The sequence below is a fragment of the Balaenoptera musculus genome, chromosome 8 (genome assembly GCF_009873245.2).
Source record: "Balaenoptera musculus isolate JJ_BM4_2016_0621 chromosome 8, mBalMus1.pri.v3, whole genome shotgun sequence".
NCBI classification, from domain to species: domain Eukaryota; kingdom Metazoa; phylum Chordata; class Mammalia; order Artiodactyla; family Balaenopteridae; genus Balaenoptera; species Balaenoptera musculus.
Window position 1 is genome coordinate 32,947,571 of NC_045792.1, and position 18,709 is coordinate 32,966,279.

The window sequence follows — 18,709 nt, forward strand, 5'->3', positions numbered from 1 at the left end:
ATGTCCATAATATCCAAAAAAACCTACAGATTCAAAGAAATCCCTATCAAAACTCCAATGGCATTTTTCACAGAAATGGAACAAACAATCCTAAAATTTGTATGAAACCACAGAACACCCTGAATAGCCAAAGCAATCTTGAGAAAGAAGAACAAAGCTGGAGGCATCACAGTCTCTGATTTCAAACTATAATACAAAACTAGAGCAATCAAAACAATATGATAAAAGCATAAAAGCGAACTCATAGAACAATGGAATAGAAAAGAGAGCCCAGAAGTAAGCCCAAGTATATCTAATCAATTCATTTATGACACAGGAGCAAAAAATATACAATGGGGAAAGGGCAGCCTTTTCAATAAGTGATGTTGGGAAAATTGGACAACTATATGCAAAAGAATGAAACTGAACTACTATCTTACACCACACACAAAAGGTAACCAAAAATGGATTAAAGACTTGAGTGTAAGACCTGAAACTGTAAAATTCTTAGAAGAAAACAGTGGGGTAAGCCCCCTGACATAGGTCTTGGAGATGATTTTTTTTTTTTTGTATCTGACTCCAAAAGCAAAGGGAACAAAAGCAAAAATAAACACGTGGGATGACATCAAACTAAAAAACTTCTGCATAACAAAAGAAACCATCAACAAAATTAAATGCAACCTACTGAATGGGGGAAAATATTTCCAAATCATATATCGGATAAGGGGTTAATACCTAAAATATATAAAGAGCTCATAAAACTCAATAGCAAAAAAAATCTGATTAAAAAATGGGCAGAGGATCTGAATATTTTATTTCCAAGAAGCCATACAGATGGACAAAAGGTACATATAAATCAAAACTGCAGTGAGATGTCTCTTCACACCTGTGAGAATGGCTATTATCAAAAGACAAGAAATAACGTTGGCAAGATGTAGAGAAAAGGAAACCCTTGTGTATTTTTGATAGGAATGCAAATTGGTGCAGCCACTATAAAAAAACAGTATGGAGATGCCTCAAAAAATTTAAAAATAGATCTACCACATGATCTAGCAATTCCACTCCTGGGTATTTATCTGAACAAAATGAAAACACTAATTCAAAAAGATATATGCACCTCCATGTTCATTGCAGCATTATTTACAATAGGTAAGACATAGAAACAGCCTAAGTGTCCATTGATGGATAAATCGATAAAGAAAGTATGGTACATATACACAAAGGAATATTACTCAGCCATAAAAAGACTGAATCTTGCCATTTGCAACAACATAGTAGGACCTTGAGGGCATTATGCTAAGTGAAATAAGTCAGACAGAAAGAAAATAAATACCATATGATCTCACTTACATGTGGAATCTAAAAACAAACAAACAAACAAAAGCAAGCTCATGGATATAGAGAACAGATTAGTGGTAGGCTGAGGTGGGGGGGTGGGTGGTGAAATGGGAGAAGGTGGTCAAAAGGTACAAATTTCTAGTAATAAAATGAAGTCATGGGGATGTAATGTACAACCTGATAACTATAGTTATTAACACTGTGTTGCATATTTGAAAGTAGCTAGGAGAGTGGATCTTGAAAGTTCTCATCACAAGAAAAAAATTTGTAACTATATATAGTGACAGATGTTAATTGGACTATTGTGATGATCATTTTGCAATATATAGATATATCAAATCATTATATTGTACACTTGAAGCTAATATAGTGTTATTTGTCAATTATACCTCAATAAAAAAAAAAGAGACAGAGGTTCTTTAAAGATAGCAATGATACCTGGTGACATTTTGCTTCATTGACAGAGTTCATTTTTCCATTCATTGATTCCTCTCCCATTTCAAACCCTCAGATTCACATTTCCAAGTGCCACTCATCTTCCAGTTACCTTGTTGTCAGTTTGATGTCAATAAATCCGTGCAAACTGGTACTTAATGTTAGCAGATAACGATTTGAGGTGTTATCTCTTTCACAAGCATTTTCATTCTAAAGAGGATGCTTGAGGACAGATCCACAGGACAAAATTGAATTTAACGCTTACTATCATCCAAGCATTGGGCTAATTGCTTTACATAAACTATCTCTTAATTCTCACAATGATCCTGTGACCGTAGTTTTTATTACCCCTCTTTACAGTTAAGATAAGGCTTAATTTAACAAAGTCAATAGTAAGTGTCAGAGCCAGGTTGGGAATCCCTGGCTGTCTGAATTTAAATCCTAGGTGAAATATTCTGTTATAGTATAGTTATTTGGAAGCAGAGACTACCTAGTAATTCCTTTATCACACTAGACGGCCACCTAGTTGCATTCTCTGGATTTGTTAACTTATACATCGTCCAGTTCCACAGTGGATTTGAGGCTGGTGACCTTGTCTACTCATCTTAAATTAAGTTGAGATCAAAATATTTTCTATCTAAAGAAAATAAAAACAAAAATTCTTTTTTTTTCTTTAATACTAAATGTCTCTGCTGGAGTTTTACAGCTCAGATTTAAGTACTAAAGGCCTCTTTTGCTCTATCCTAATTAAAACTTCACAGAGGAGTCACAGGGCTAGAGGAAATGCAGGGTTGCTTAGACTTAGCATCTGGAATAGGACCAGGGCCCTTAGTCATTCAGCGTCCATTGCTGTTTGAGTACTTTTCTGAAATGAATAACTTATTTATTAGAGAGTGTACAAAAAGAGTGTTTAAGGGACGATGAAGTACATTACGCTCTTGTGTTTGCTGTGTGCCAGGTCATAAGCTTTGCTATAGTTCATTAATTATAAATTCACCTATATTCTATGATGATTCAAAACACACATGCAGACCTAAAATATTAGTTTGTAAATCTTCATGTAATGCCTCTAATCCAGTTTTCTTGGCACTTCCTATATAACCAATTATTATATTTTATTCTCCTTCACTTTAAGACTCAGGATACATTCAGCACTAGTACTCCCCATAAGTGTCATGGAGTCACCACAATTCTGTGATTGAAGGAGGGACAGTAGAGGGATGGGTAGGTTTGGAGAGCATGTTTGGGGGAACTGGACCTGTGTCTATGGTTTTGAATTTGTAGGGAGCCAGATATATCAAACCGAGCATTTATTTTGCCTGGGACTCAATCACACATAATTTTACAAGATTACCAAAGCAAAATGACACTAGGCTAGTACAATTGAGAATAAGCTAAGGGTCTAGGCAGTAGAATAAGGAAAATGATAAAATGTTTTGGCAAATAAATTTCTTAATTATTATGCTTTTTATCTAGATGCAGGTGGCTTTATATACTGTAGTGTTTCTCTTATTTTAAGTCAAGTTTGTTGGGACTGGGCTTGCATCTTTTAAGCTCTTCTTACACCTGTCTCAGGACTTGTTAGAGACCTTTGCAAGTAATAGAGATGCCAAATAATGATTCTGGTTCTCTTCTCTTGAGGATATAAGCTCTTCTCTTTTTCAACCATTGAGCCTCTGGTGTTCCTGGGCATATAGAAGGTACATTAAACTTTGAGTATTCTAGATCTTATATGTTTGAAAACTACAGCAATGCAGACTTTAAATAGTCAATGAATCTTTTGCATCTAAGCAGTTAACTTAATCCTTATGAACATTTGGAGGTAAAAAGTGTGAACTGTAGATATTTTTAATTTCAAGTTGATCTGTTTAAATTGTGCCACATAAAAGCACAAATTCTGTCAGTAATTCACAGCTATTTAAATTGGTTGTATCATAGAAACAGAACAACTATTTTTTTGTTTGTTTTATTAGTTTTTTCCCCATATTGTTTACTATGGCAAGAGAAATCATGCTGTTCACACTGTAAACAATCTCCCTGAGAGATCCCAACCAATCTCATAATCAATCCTGAGACAACTATGCTGATTATGCCTAAAATTATAGTCTCCTGCCCAGACCCCGTTCCTAGATTTCAGACTTATATATGAAGCTTTCTGTAATATCTATATGTACCTAACACTTCATATATCCATGACTCAGTTAAACGTATTCTATTCTAAAACAATTTTATATCTTTGCCATACACTTGCATTCAGATTGTTTGACTAGTGAATGAATGAGTGAATGAATTAATCAGCAAAAACAATCATATATAAAGTGATCAAAATAATTTTAAATAAGCATATTAACATTTTACACATAATTTCTAAAATAACAAAAATAAAATTGTAATTTTGAAGTGAGTAGAAGGAAATATGCATTTAAAAACCTTCCATTAATGAAAAAAAAAGCCCATGAAAATGAAATGAGGGCAAATAAATCATAGAAAATCAGGGTAACTAGTATAAAATAAGATAGTAGAAATAAATATAAATAGGCTAAATTCATTAGTTAAAAGATAGTGAACCATCTCCTAGGGTAAAGAAAATAAAAACAAAAATAAACAAATGGGACCAAATTAAGCTTAAAAGCTTTTGCACAGCAAAGAAAACCATAAACAAGACAAAAAGACAACCCTCAGAATGGGAGAAAATATTTGCCAATGAAGCAACTGACAAGGGATTAACCTCCAAAACATAAGAATAGCTCATGCAGCTCAATATTTAAAAAAATCAAATAAACAACCCAATCTAAAAAGGGTCAGAAGACCTAAATAAACATTTCTCCAAAGAAGACATACAGATGGCCAAGAGGCACATGAAAAGATGCTTAACATCACTAATTATTAGAGAAATGCAAATAAAAACTACAATGAAGTATCACCTCACACCAGTTAGAATGGCCATCATCAAAAAATCTACAAACAATAAATGCTAGAGAGGGTGTGGAGAAGAGGGAACCCTCCTACACTGTTGGTGGGAATGAAAATTGGTAGAGCCACTACAGATAACAGTATGGAGTTTCCTTAAAAAAACTAAAAATAGAGTTACCATTTGATTAGATTCAGCAATCCCACTCCTGGGCATATATCTGGAGAAAACGATAATTCAAAAAGACACATGTACCCCAATGTTCATTGTAGCACTATTTACAATAGCCAGGTCTTGGAAACAACCTAAATGTCCATTGACAGATGAATGGATAAAGAAGATGTAGTACATATACACAATGGAATATTACTCAGCCATAAAAAAGAAAGAATTTGGGTCATTTGTAGAGATGTGGATGGACCTAGAGTCTGACATACGGAGTGAAGTAAGTCAGAAAGAGAAAAACAATATCGTATATTAATGCATATATGTGAAATCTAGAAAAATGGTACAAAGGAACCTATTTGCATGGCAGGAATTGAGACACAAACGTAGAGAACGGATGTGTGGACATGGTGGAGTAGGGGGGTGGGATAAATTGGGAGATTGGGATTGACATATATACATTACCATGTGTAAAACAGATAGCTAGTGGGAACCTGCTGTATGGCACAAGGGGCTCAGTTCAGTGCTCTGTGGTGGGATGAGGGAAGCGGGGGGAGGGAGGTCCAAGAAGGAAGGGATATATGTATACCTATAGCTGATTCACTTCATTGTACAGCAGAAACTAACACAACATTTTAAAGCAACTATACCCCAATTTAAAAAAAACAAAGATAGTAGGCACTCAGTAAGCATTCACTGAATGAAAAGCTAAGTACAATATTTGATATAATAAAATAAGCATTTTTTGAAAGGCTGATAATTCCATTGTTTAAAAAAAACTCTTGTTTGTGTTCATGGCATAAAAGTTTTAGTATAGCTTTATCCAAAATATACATTATATGGTATAAAATATACCAAAGACTGAAATCCTGGTTCCATGATTTATTAAAGATGAGAGTTTAAGGGTTTCACTTAATCTTTCTAAAGGTTAGATTCCTCATCAATACAACAGGGATGATAAATAATTGCTAACTCTCAGATATTTTGCAAAGTTTACATGGTATAGTAAATGTGAAAATGTGATTGTTATATTGTAAAATGCTATATTCATATATATTTTTAACTACAACCTAATAGTTTATACAAGAATTTTAAGTTCCACTTTGATGTAAACTTCTGAGATAATGCTTATGGACAAAATACGATAAAAAAATATTTAAAGTAAAATAGTAATTACTGATTTTTTATTTAAAAGTATCTATGGTGATAACCTCTAAACCTTAAAGTATTTCTGTATTTGGTTATAGGTTTTATGAGGCTTATTTTTACATTTTCACAGACCTATTTTTTTTATAGTATAACCCTGAATTTCAAAATTTCTAAACTGACAGAGGTGATTTTTTGGCAACCAGAATCATTTTCAGCAGATGTGCTTAACAGTCTAGAAAGATATATCTATTTCCTGGTAGATGAATAACTACTTCAGTATCCAATCAAGATGTTTTTATTCACAGATGTTACTGACAGGAATTAATATTGCTCTCTTGGGAAGTAAACAGGGAAATTTAGCAAATGAGTCAATCCTAGCTTTTGCTTTTATTCACAGAAAAAAAATGTGCATTGTACATCCATTTGAGATAATGAGTAAATGGATTTTGGGGCTATTTCTGAATATTATTTAATCTTCTCTGATGTATAAACTATTTACAATTTCATATAGTTGCTACTAAATCTTAGGAGCTGTTACACTTTGAAATAATATTTGAATATGATATTATGTGACCCAAATATCTGTCATAAATGTGAGTTGGTAATGATAAACTAATAACAGGAGGCTAATAGAAACCATCTAAAGCCCTATAAAACTCTTGTTAGAATCAGCACATTTATTCAGTTATTGAACATGCATTTAATGAATACTTACTAAATGTCAAGTAGTGCACTAAGTATTAGAGATATAAATATGAGGTAGAAAGTTTCATTCTCTTAAGGAACATATAATCTACCAAAGGAGATAAAAATATTAGGAAACTTTTACTTCCAACACTTTACTTCACTTAATAAAGCTCTGATATAATAAACCAATTATGATTTGAAAGAAGGAAGTAAAATAAGAGTGGGGAACAAAACAGAATCAAGCATCAGTTAACCAGGTATGCTGTGATGATCTACATGGCTATTTGGACTTGACAGAAATTTGGGTCTCAGATTCTAGTACATCTCAGGTTATTTACTCGTTTCACAGTGCACAGTCTCATCCCACCAAAACAAAGGCAATTGTCGAGGCTGTTGCTAACTGGCGCCAGACCAGGGATGCAATCACAAGGCCTCTCTCACTGAGTAGCCCTGGCTTATTCTTTCTACACTCACCCTGCCTCTTCAGCAAGAATTTTTGACTTGACTTCCCCAAGACATTTTCAAAGTTCTCCTTTTAATTGATCAAGCAAAGCATTAAGATTAATTCACTATTTCACAGTGTGATTGTGATCTCAACTAATAAATCCAATCACTCAGGTTACAGTTTGTTCTTTTGACAAAAATATAAAATGTTCCATTTTATTCTTCCATACTGATGATGTGAATCATGTTTCATTTATCTATTCTACAATTCACAACATCATTAGAGAAAAAGATGAATGGTAAGAAAAGTTTTCTTACTATTGAATACATGGCTGATCTAATATTTACTTGTTCTTGTTTATGATTTCTTTCTCAAAGTTTCTGAGAGTTATGTATGGGTTAAAATCCTTGGCTAACTTTTTTATGAATGTTATACATATATTTACTCAACAAATAATTTTTGAGCTCCTACTCTGTGCCAGGCACTGTTCTAGGCATGGAGTTCAACACTGAACAAAAACTACAAAAATTCTGTCTTCATGGAATTTACATTCTAAATCAAGGAGACAGTGAATAAATGAGTAAGTAAACTTGTGCAGTATATGGAAAGTGATGAGCATTATGGAGAGAAAGAAAGCGGAGAAAGACAAAAGGAATTGTGGAGGTGCATATCAAAAGAGGAAAATCAGGAAAATGTTTTACCAAGAATGTAAAATTTGAAGGAAGATATGAATGTGAGGGAGTGAGACTTTCATATGCCAAGCATAAGAGGGATTAGGCACAGGGAATAGCAACTGCAAAGGCTTTGAGGCAGGACCATGCGTAGTTACTTGTGGAGCATCAGGGAGACCACGACTACATGCGAAAAAATAGGAGGGAGAATAGTAGATAAGGTCAGAGAGATTACATGGAGTCAAATGGAAAGGACTCTCTAACCCACTGTAAAGACTTTGGCTTTGACTCTGAAAAAAAATGGTGTTTTAGACAGCTTGGGGTGCCATAACAAAATACCACAGACTGGGTGGCTTAAATAACAGAAATTTGTTTTCTCATGATGCTGGAGGCTAGAAGTCTGAGATCAGGGTGTCAGCATAGTTGGTTTCTGGTGAGAGCTTTCTTCCTGACTTGCACAAGACCATCATCTCACTATGTTGTCACAATGGAGAGAGAAAGAGTGAGGTCTCTAATATCTCTTCTTATAAGGGCACTAATCCCATTATGAGGACCCTACCCTCAGGGCCTTCTATACACCTAGTTACTTCCCAAAGGACCCATCTCCAAATACCATCACACTGCGAGTTGGGGCTTCATATGAATTTTGGGGTAACTCACTTCAGTCTTTAGCAGACAGGAAGTTTTTGGAGAGTTTTGGGCAGAGGGGTGACATGATACAAATTAGTTTTAAGGAATCACTCTTAGCTAGTATGTTGAGAATAGATTGAAAAAAGATAAAGGCAAAATGAGGGAGCTTAGTTAAGAGGCTACTGCAAAAACCCAGGTAAGAAATGATGGTAGTTTATACTAGAGAACTATCAGTGGAGGGTATGAAAAATGGTCAGGTTTTGGATAAAATTTTAAGTAGGGCCAATAAAACTGATGGTTTCTATGTGAGGTGTGAGAGAAAGTGAGAAGTTAAGAATGACTCTAACACTGATGAATTGTAAGAAATGAAATTGACATTAATTGAGGTGGAAAAGACCTCAGATTTGGGGAAGATATAACCAGGAGTTAAGTTTTAGTCATGGTTAAGCTTGAGGTGCCTATTAGCCGTCCAAATGGAAATTTTGAGTAGGCAGTTGAATATACAAGCCAGATTTCTGGTTGGAAACATATGTTTGGGAGATGTCAGTACTTAAAGATAATTGTGAGGTGAAATCTAAGGGAGTGAGGGTATATGAAGGAAAGAAGTTTAAAGCCAAACACTTACTTGGGGGATTGCAAGATTAAGAGTTTGAGAAAATGGGGCAAAGTCAGCATAGGGGATTACGAAGTAAGGTAAGGGGAAAACAAGAGTGTGTGGAATCTTGCAAGAAAGTATTTTATAAAGGAAAGAGTGACCAACATGAAGACTGAAAATAATCCAAATGCCATCAACTGAGGAATGGATAAACAGAATGGGGCATATCTACGCAATGGAATACTGTTCAGCAATATAAAATAACAAACTACTGATAAATGCCACAATATGGATGAAATGTAAAGAAACATTAAGCCAAATAAAGGAAGCCAAACACACACACACACAAACACACACACACACACACACACACAGCTGCACATTGTATGATTCCAGTAAAATAAAATTTTTAGAAAACGTAAAACTATAGAGACAGAAAATAGATCAATGATTGGGGACATGGGCAGACAGGGCTTTGTGAAATAATGGAAGTTCTAAGACTGGATTGTGGTGATAGTGACACAACTGTATTAAATATATGAAAACTCATTGACCTGTACACTTAAAATAGGGGAATTTCCTGGGATATAAATTGGATCTCAATAAATCTGTTAAAAAGATAAAGAAAAAGACAGAGAAAAAGGGCAGAGAGACAGAAAGAGACAGAGAGACCGCACTGGAGTTGAATTGGATAGTGCATGTACAGACAGAGCTTTTGAAGAGTTCGCTATGGAGAGGAGCAGAAAAATGAGGTAGTAGCTGAAAGAGGACAGGAGTCAGGAGACGTTTGCTTTGCTTTGTTTTGTCTTTAGATGGAGTAGGGGAGAGTATGGTTGCACCCTGTTGGGAATGACGCAGAAGAAAGTAAACAATCTCTGGCAAAAATGTAAAAGAGAGGAAAGAGAATTACTGAAGTGATTTCTTTAAGTAGGTAAAAAAGGATGAACTTCAGTGCACAAGTTGAGGGATTGGCCTTAGAAGCACAGCAGTGCATCTATACTAAAAAAGAGAAGTTAGAGTGTGAATACACATGTTAATGAGTGTGTGATTTGGTGATGAAGGCTTGTGGAAGTTATCTTCTAATTGCTTTCCTTTTACAATGAAATTGTTATCAGCTGAAAGTGAGGATGGGAGAAAAATTGAATGATGGGAGACATTGAAAGTTTGACAAAATTACAGTGAAAGGACTTGGTTTGTTTTTTTTCCCCTTAATTTCCGCTCAGCATAAGTGCACTTGAAATTCATAGTTTGTATGTTAAATTTAGACTAGTCTGCATAACTCTATTTTTTTCTACAGTCATATTAAGCTGAGTAGTTTCAGGCATGCAGTAGGCTGTAAAATGGATTTACATCGGGATCAGGGTTTTGCTGACTGTCAAGTCAGTGTGATGAAGCAAAGAGAGATGAAGAAAGCAAGGCTGTATGCAAGAAAATAATAATGATTGAAGGAGAAAAGTAAGGATCAAAGGAGGGGAAGAAGGGTGAAAAGGAGGTAGGATCAATGATTTGTAGATTTCAATGAGGTTAAAGGATTCCTGGAATCAGGGTACTATAAACAGTGTGCAGAAGATAGTTCATGTTAGTCAGAGAATAGATGCTTGCAAATGTGGCAATTATGAGATTGTAGCTATTGGTAATAACGGATAAGTGGCTGAGACTGGTTGTAAAACAAGACCATGGGAATGAAGAAAAGAGGTAAAATCTTCAGGAAATGAAGAAGAATGACAGCAACAAGAAAGTGTAAAGTTTGATGACTTGAAATTTTAAAAATTGAGGGGTCTTTTTTTGTAAGGAGGAAGAAAGGAGAATGGGCAATGAGGAGAAAGGAGGACATATGTTCCAATCTCACACTGAATGGCACATACAATTTGGTAGAATAAATAGCCATAACTTTAAAGAGCTGCAGTGGAAACTATGTCTTCAGGGATTTCAATTGGAGCCAGAATGTAAATGCCATGTTCAACAAAAAAGCTAAATATATGCTATAGGATATGGCTGATCAGAGGATAACTACCCATCTGGTAAGTGTGAAACATTGGTCTAGATGCTGAGCTACTCCTGTTATTCTGTGTCATGCATGTGTCCCCCAAAACTTTGCTGTGCCAACACTGATGTTTGAGTAGGTCATTCGGCATCACACTTCAACATGAGTACCTGGTAGAATATAACCTTTCCTACAATTTTAAATTACATAATCAGTCTAATATTTCTTATGACATGTATACAATAGCAATCATCTGGCTTTACTCTTGCTGACTTTATTCTTGTTGATCTCAATCAGATATCGCATTTTTATTTATTTAAGCAATTATTAATACATATTCTTATCTTACGCTTATCATGTATGCAATTCACTATACAATTTTTTCCCATTAGAAATCTTCTGTATATAGTTTTCTCTGCCAATTGGAAAATGTGTCTATGTGTAATCTTGCAGCTTTGTTTCTTATATTATCCTCTCTCATTTCATTTTTTAACACATGTTCCAACAGCCTTGCAATATAGATTGTACCTCAGAAAAATCTTACTTTTTCTCCACAGGGGTCCCTGCATATTGTTAACCCCTGTAAGCCTGGTGATGAACAGCTTCATCCTCTGTAGAGCCTGTTGCTTTCTCCTCCTCCTCCTTCTCCTCCTCCCTTCTCTCCTCCCCCTTCTCCATCTTCCCCTCCTTTTTTTTTATCATCTCTAACACTTATTTATCTAATACTTCTCTTCAAACAAATCTAATGACCCAACATTAGACATAACATGTATTAATTCTATAGGATTCTCCTAAACCTACTAAAATCCATTTTAAAAAAGTTAAAACATATAGGTAAGACTAGATATGTCTTCTGTAAAGTTTAAAACTGCTCACAAAAGGATTGGAGTGACTGAATTGACATATAAGAATTAGGTTGGTACGACTCAGAAATTATTCCTCATAGTGATACCTCTGAGTTTCAAAGCAGAATGTTTTCAAAAATATTTTCCTGTTGAAACATAGTTTACTTTTCTTTCAATTAAAAAGAAAGTTAGGAGGGTAAGATAAAGATGAGAAATTTTAAGAAAACTGATTGAGGTCTTATCATAATTTATGATAAGAATTATCTATGGTAGAACAAAACTGAGCCCAAACACTACACTAATAATACAACCTAGAAACAAATATGGCTTTCACTCTAAACAAAGAAGAAAAATTGGTTGAGGTACCAAGATCCTGAATTCTGTTTCCAGTTGTTAACTCTAAAATCTTCATAATTTCTCAGGTAGAAATAGATGTTTGATTCTCTCTCTCTCTCTCTCTCTAATTCATGCTGCCCTTTCTTAAATTATATTATAGGAAAACTATACTGAGGTACAAAGAGGCACTCATCTCAAATTATAGGACTCAAACATAATGGGTATATTTTTCTGTGAGTTGGCAAAGGTAAGATAATTAACCTGAGCACAGTTTATTATTCTGTTACTCCAAACCCCAAGAAGTACTTACCTATTACCATGACTTTTACAAACAAAAACTCAAGTAGCAAGAAAATTTGTAACTTTTACAAACAAAAACTCAAGTAACTTTTGTAACTTTACAAACAAAAACTCAAGTAGCAAGAAAATTTCATAGTTTTGTATGAATAAAAAAATTTCTTAGCAGTTTTTGTTCCAGTGTGACAAACTACGCCATAAACAACAGTTTCCAGCTTATCTTCTGAAACAAGATGCACAGTGGTATTTAGTTAACTCAACTCTGACATACCAAATTTGAATAGTTTTTACTCTCTCAGCTTATCACTTTCCTTGTGCTCCAAGCAGTATATTCCTCACTGGTGGCAGGCAGAGACATAACCAGGACAGTCAACACTTAGAAAGACAATGAAACAATCTTATCAGAGGAGCTAAGTCTCCTGCCCAATGGCATTTAGACTACATGATCTTTAATTACTCATGTGGTACTCTGATACATGTCACGAAAACCATGCACATTTCACCTGAATGTTCCCCAGTCAATACCCTGTCTAAAAGAATGAGCATATAGTAAAAGAGAGCAGCAGCAATATAGAATGGGATCCAACTGTACCTGGTGAATGAGGCGGAGGAGAGCACATCAGAACAACCCCCTGGCCTTCCCTCACAGAGACTGCACTTCTTGTCCGGCCACTAAAATTTCCCAGATCTGTCAACATAATACAGCATTTAGATGCAAGGCAAAAAGGAGCTTAAAGAATTACTACTTTTGTAACTTGTACATACTTTTCTATCATTATCCAGTGAAGGTTTCTTTTTGTTTGTCAAGCAGTGATAGGAAGGCTTTGACAATAAATCTCTACCATCCAATTTTAAATACCATGATTTTCAGATTATATGTACACTCCTAATTTCTGTGTATAGTGCATACAAGTTGCCAGTGTAGGAATAAATTAAACAATACCTTTATAACACATTAAGTAGTTATTTTACATCTTTATAATACTTTCTGCATATTAATTTTTCTACCACCAATTGAACCCATTGATACACAGTAAGAACAGAAATAGAAGTGGTTGGAGTGCCTGGTGTCCAAACTGCTGCTTCATTATCTGTCGTGCTAGGAACGGTGTGTAAAACGAAGCATGAATTTGCCAAATTAGAAAGACTTGTGCGCTCAAGCAAAGTATAGTGAAGATATAAGGTGTTCTTTTCTATAAATGTGAGTTAAAAAAATCATGTTACTTTTATTTTATGGAAGCCTGGAATAGTGTGTACAAATTAATTATATTCATCCATTTTGATTACTCTAGAAGTATTATAGTTATCGAAACACTCACTTGTACGTATGAAGGATTGAGGTTCAATTGTCTTCCCTTAAATTATGTTGCATTTGCGCAATTTAAAATATTTTCCTAAAAATAAAGTGGCCTTAAAAAAAGAATGATAAGCATTATTTATATTTCTTTTATCATTTATTGATCTATTCATAACTCAATACATATGTACCTTTCCTTTTTCTTGGGCTAGGCTGATCAAAGAAATGATTTTTAGTTTCCTGGAAATGGTAGGAGTTCAATATTTTTATAAATAAACATTGTCCCAGAATTCCCAGTTTGTAAAACCATGTTCTCATGGTGAGAAATGCTTCTTGAAAATGTTCTGCCTTTCCTGTCATTATTTACCAATCATAAAAGAGATTTTTTCTAACTTTTCATCATTTCATGATAAAATAGTATGTTTCATAGTAATACAATGTAGATCTTAAAATTTAATGTCTGTTAAAACAACAAATGATGAAAGTAAGCAGTTAAGAAAATATACTGAATGGATATGAAAGAGATAAATCATTAACTTTAATATTATAAGAGGGATCGTATAACTTACTTTTTTTGAGATATGGGTTACAATTTACTTATTTGTTGAATTTACGATCAAACCTTTTAAAACACATTCAAAATCATTAAGGACTAATAAACAGTAAGGGCATAATGAATAAAAAGAGAGGAATTCATTATTGAAGAAAGTGTTTAGGATTTTACCCACAATTCTGCATTTCACTGTAGTTAAGTGTATAATAGTTAATATAAATTATAGATAAAGTGGCAATACAAAAGAGAATAATTCTACTTTTACTTTTTTTGGTGGCTTGAAAAACATACACACTAACTTCTAATAAAAGTCAAGTTCATTCTTTTTCAAATTTATATGTTTCATGGCTTTAAACTAATGTGCATTGACCTTTAGAGATAGAAGCTGCCTTTTTTTTCCAACAAATGACCTCAGTCTGATAACAAAGCATGGCAAGGTTTCCCATTTGACTTCCTTTGACTACTCTTAGAAACACAGCACAGTGAGGCAGTGGTTGCGGTGGGGCTGTTATATCTCTTTAGAGATTATATGGTTTTATTGTCCTCTTTTCATCTTCATTAAATTTATAAATTCTGAAAGGCTATTTGGATATCAATTTATTTTAATTGAGTTTCTTAAATGTTTTCTGAAAAGTATATATGTAGCTTCCAATACATTTACTACAAGTTTATATTGTGCTTATTATGACATTTCAAATCAACCTATCGTAGTTAAAAAATATTTTAATAGCAAACAGTCCTAAATGAAGGCCTACTTCTGATAAATTGAAGTACAGGCATGGTCTAGAAATTAGACACAAAAAAAGAAAAGAAGATTATACGATAATTATGACCTGAGTTGTGTTTTGAGATCACAATGACCCAAAAGATAACACTCAGCTCTAATTGCTTTATTTTGTATCATCAGTTAATACAGGTACAATTAACATTTTCTCATGGAATTGTCTCTGTGTCATTATTTCCTAGGAGCTATAGCACCAGCAGTACAAAGGTAAATGGATTTTTTTAACTGTGAATAGATTTTTTTTTTCATAAAGACATATAGAGAAATACTAAAAAGTAGCCTGCACTTTGAAGGAGAGTGTGTTTTCCTCATTTAAATCCTTCCTCTTAGGAAAAAGAAAAAGGGTAAAACACTATTATTTATAATGTAAAAGTGGTCCTCATGTCAGGCAAGATTCTGGTTGATCTGAGACCAGACTGATGTGAAAAAATTCTTGGTTGGAATGGGGATGGCAACTAGAGAGAATAGTCTGAGTAAAAATACAGCCAGTTATTTTGATCTCACTGTGAACAGAAAGCAGTTGGTTTCTTTGGAGGTACTCAACATAGAACTTAGTTTGAGTGTTTATCACATTATTTTAATAAACATTCTATTATATCTAGGAGAGAAATGAAAATAAAAAGAACAAGAGATTTTATGGATGTGACTTTGATTATTTTTTGTCACCTACAGAAGGGAAAAAATACCTGTTCCTATGTTCTATTTTTGATCTTTAAGGGAAAAAAATGAGTAAAAATAAAAATCTTAATACAAGGACTCTAAAATTCAGTTTCAAAGTATAAACTGAAGTAAACTTCTTTCTGGACTTAGTATAAAACACATGGACAAACGGACAAGTAATAATCTGGAGGAGAAAGTTTATGATCAAGGATCACAGGGCCTCAGGCCTTGTCTTTTCTTTGACCCTTTTTCCAAGTTCAGAAACTCATGCAGAGTTTGAGAGTGGAGCTTTAACTAGAACTGTGGCTTACAGATTTATTACACCTATTCATCCTAGGTAAACCATACAAAGAAAAAGAGATATACAATTAATGATATGACTGAGAGCCTCACATGACAGTTAGAATATAGAGCTGGAATGTGTGATTGGAAGCATACTGACCATACGTAAGACAAATCATTTCCTTTATTCATTTAACAAATATTTTTTTCAATGCAAACTATACACCAAATACTATGCTAGGTACTGATGATACAGAAAAGCTGTAAAGGAAGGATGTAGATAAATGAACTAATCATACTTACTTGGGCCAACTATCCACAGACCCAGCTCAGATGAGTCTATGCCACCAAATAAATGCATGATCCCAAACTATCACTGCTTCAGCTTGTCACAGCCATACTTATGGGTAACTAGTACATACCATGTGCATGTACCATATAGCACTTCATGCCATTCCCCTAAATGTATATTGCAAACATATGCACACCAACACATACACATACATACACTGCACATACACTTCGGATTCTTTCCTTCCTTCCTTCCTTCCTTCCTCAAACCTTCTTGCCTACTTGCCTGCTTTTCTGATTTCCATCTTTTCTTTTCTTTCCTTCATTATTCCACAAAGGGTTTGGGGTAGCTTAGATATATATGTATATAATACAAAATATAAAATAGGTAGTTGACAAATTCCAGGTGAAGGTAAAATTTGTATGACAAAAATCCTGTAGCGTAACATGAGGAATTAAGAAAATATGTCATAGATTTCTTTTGTAAATTATTGGAAGTTGGCCATAAAATTTGACTCATGAACTTAAGAGGGTCAAAACAAACATGGATATGTCCCCAGTCTTAGAATTCATGATTATTTTAATATCAAAACTTTCTAGTAACTCAGGAGAAGTACAGTGTTGCTGGATATTAAGGTCCAAGAGGGATTTCTTCTGCAAGACTTCATAAAGATCACAGTGGGTGGTATAGTAGGCTGAGCAGGTTTTCAAGTCAGTTAGAAAGGTTCTTCACCCACTCAAACACTTTAAGTATGTGTAGTGTGAGCTACACACACACACACACACGTAAAAATATTTCAGAAATTATTCCCTAGAATGGTGAATTATTTTAAAGTGTTGGAGAGTGACAGGGGTTTTGGATACTAATTTTACGATTATGTATGCTAAATATAAGAGATTGTTTAGTTATTGGGGAGAAGTGAGGGAAAATGGTCAAGGCAAGAAGATAAATCTTATATAATTAGGAATGAAGTGCTGAGGTTCATCTTCCTTCTGGTTTTTAATTTCCTAGTCTTAGATCTGTTCTGAATAAATGGCAGTCCTTGGCTTATGGGAGTCATGCATTTGGAAGAAGGAATGGAAATGGGGTGATCATTTTGCATTGCATTTGGTTATACATTTACCCTATTGGTGGGTCCATAAGTTTTAGACTGTCAACGCTCCAGGCATTCTCAATCAATCTCTAATGTTAAAAGTGTTATGACTATAGAAATAATTCATTATGACTTCAAAAATTCTTAAAGTTGAGTTTGAATTTTTACAAAAAGTGAAACTGTTGAAAAAGGCAAAACACTTTAGACCAGGTGTCAGACACGAGCTTTATTAAATATTACTAACTTTTGGGTATCAGATTCATATGTAATATTGTTAAGTTTGAGGAACTAAGATGAGTGATATATCTGAGGGGACTCATGGATTTAACTTCTACGATTTCTATAAAAATGACTGATAGACTGCATATTGAAGTCTTTCATCAGTTTTGTTCTTGTTCCTGTTATTATCATCAAGATAATTCAGATTATTGTCAGATTTTTTGTGTATCCAATGTAAATATCCTGTAATAAAAATTGGTCAGACCTCATTCAGAAACTATCTTTGACATTGTAAAATGTTAAAAATATAAGGGCAAATAAAAGAATGGATGGATAATAATTACACTAGCTACTAGCACACTACTGTATGCCAAGTTTCCTGGAAATGAAATAGTAATTTCTCTGTTTTAAAGACTACTAAGTGTATGTGAAAAGCAAATAAAAACTTGACTTTGGTCATACAGTTAATAAGTAGTGAATTGGCAAATCAAACTCAATGTGGTTGTTTTAAAAAAATGTATTAGGAAAAAAGCAATTCAATATTTGGAAGTTAAAACCAACCAATAGTTGGTTTTAGGAATTTAAAAATAATCTTCATAAGCAACTCTTATTAAAAATCATTTTCTGACAGATAAAGATATAGAGATGAGAAAATTAGTGAAAAGTGGAAAAAATAATTCATACATTTATTTTGAGAGATAATTAAATTAGCATTTTAATACATAGCTATTTGTTTGCATGAAGTCTTTCATAAGATATGAAAGAGAGTATCATAAGATACTCTACAACAAGCAAGATTCTTAATAATAATAGTTTAAAATTAAACTAAAATAAAAATTTAAATTTACAATAAAAATTTGATTATTGAATGGTACCTTGACCAAAAGCCATAGAAACATGAAGCTTTGTGGGTTTTTATTGGCAAGTGTGAGTTCATGAGCTTGTGATCACTTTGTAAGCAGATTGGGCAGGGCTTATTATCCCCAGTTATTGATGAGGACACTGTCATTCATTAAGGTTAAGTAATAAGAATAAAAACTCACAGCCAATAAGGATTTGGGC

At 33.9% G+C, this 18,709-nt stretch overlaps 1 protein-coding gene across 1 annotated transcript in view; it reads right to left on the reverse strand.

Annotated features, from left to right (window-relative positions):
• The window catches only part of CNTN5 (contactin 5), a 1,373,994-nt gene that overhangs the window by 418,893 nt on the left and 936,392 nt on the right, over positions 1-18,709 (reverse strand). The window contains exon 7 of the mRNA XM_036862636.1: positions 13,060-13,155. Coding sequence (XP_036718531.1) covers positions 13,060-13,155 — 96 coding nt within the window. The remainder of the gene's footprint in view (positions 1-13,059; positions 13,156-18,709) is intronic.